General features: G+C 47.4%; 1 protein-coding gene across 1 annotated transcript; it reads left to right on the top strand.

The window, feature by feature from the left end:
• Positions 1-355: 355 nt before the first annotated feature.
• Positions 356-1,266, top strand: LOC131329769 (chaperone protein dnaJ 11, chloroplastic-like). Its single transcript, XM_058363149.1, has one exon. It carries the CDS (start codon positions 580-582, stop codon positions 1,078-1,080), a length of 501 nt encoding a protein of 166 aa, XP_058219132.1. The 5' UTR covers positions 356-579; the 3' UTR covers positions 1,081-1,266.

Raw genomic sequence — 1,266 nt, 5'->3', positions numbered from 1 at the left:
AAACAAACACAGCATTGATTTTTCAAAATTTGATATTAGAGTTTAATGAATTTTAAAAAGTTTATTCGAGGTTAACTTATTAATGAGGCAAACTGATATCAAACAAGTACTAGTAATCTTGAAATTTTGCACGGGTTAATTTATTTACGAGGCAAGCCAAACTTAATCGAAACTCTACCCCCTAAAATTTCAAATTCAAAACTTCTTAATTGAAACCCTTGTTTACTTGTCTAGTTTCTCACCAGACATAGGAGTAGCAAAGAGAGCCGGCTCAGCTCAGCTCAGCAGCTACACTGACTAATCTTCTAGAAGCACATAAAGACACACAACGCAGAGGTCCACTTTCTCCCCCCCTTCTTCTTCTCTCTCTACACTCTCTCTCTCCAAACTGAAACTGCTCTCTCTCTCTCTCTCTCTCTCTCTCACCCCACAATCAACAGAATTCAAGATTCCTCCCTCTGACCTTTATATAAAACCAACCAAACCTCTTTCTTCCACCATCATCACCAAACAGCACAAACCTTACGCCCCCCTCTATTCCAATACTTTTTTCCTAAAACCCTAATTTCAATCAAATCAATGTTCACAACCCTAAGCCTACCTTCCATGACCCCTCTACGGCTGTCATCGGAAAATACCATCATTCACCCCTCCCTCACCAGAACCACCACCCGATCTGGCCGCCAAACCTCCTCCTCCTCCGGCCGACACACCTGTAAAGCCGTGTGCGCCGAAACGGCGCCGGCGTTGGAACCGAGGAATCAACGGCAACGAGGAGGGAGCCTGTACGAGGTCCTGCGAGTGAAGAGGAACGCGTCGGTGACGGAGATCAAGACGGCGTACAGGAGCCTGGCCAAGCTGTACCACCCGGACGCCGTCGTTTCGGAGTCGGCGCCGGACGGCCGCGATTTCATCGAGATTCACAACGCCTACGCCACGCTGTCCGACCCGACGGCCAGGGCGATGTACGATCTGTCTCTGGGATCAGGACGCCGGCCGTTCGGATATACAGCCGCGGGGGGCGGGTACCAGTCCGGGTTTTACCCGACCCGGAGATGGGAAACGGATCAATGCTGGTAGCGTAGGGTTTTCGTTTTTTACTTTTCTTCTTTCTTTCTTTTTGGTCTTCTTGGGGATATTTACATATACAGTTATGGAGTAATAGCCGCGTGTGCGCATATTTTAACGACACGACAGTGGCCATTGTAGAGAGAAAAATTATGTCTTCGGAAGAAAATGAGTAAATATTAATCCGCTGTTCCTTTC

Source organism: Rhododendron vialii, chromosome 6a (genome assembly GCF_030253575.1).
Source record: "Rhododendron vialii isolate Sample 1 chromosome 6a, ASM3025357v1".
Lineage (NCBI taxonomy): Eukaryota > Viridiplantae > Streptophyta > Magnoliopsida > Ericales > Ericaceae > Rhododendron > Rhododendron vialii.
The sequence above is the reverse complement of the archived record's forward strand: the minus strand, read 5'-3'. Positions and strand labels throughout refer to the sequence as shown.

What these genes read in the sequence shown, in the direction of transcription:
- LOC131329769 (XM_058363149.1), top strand. Translation starts at nt 580, where the DNA reads ATGTTCACAACCCTAAGCCTACCTTCCATGACCCCTCTACGGCTGTCA.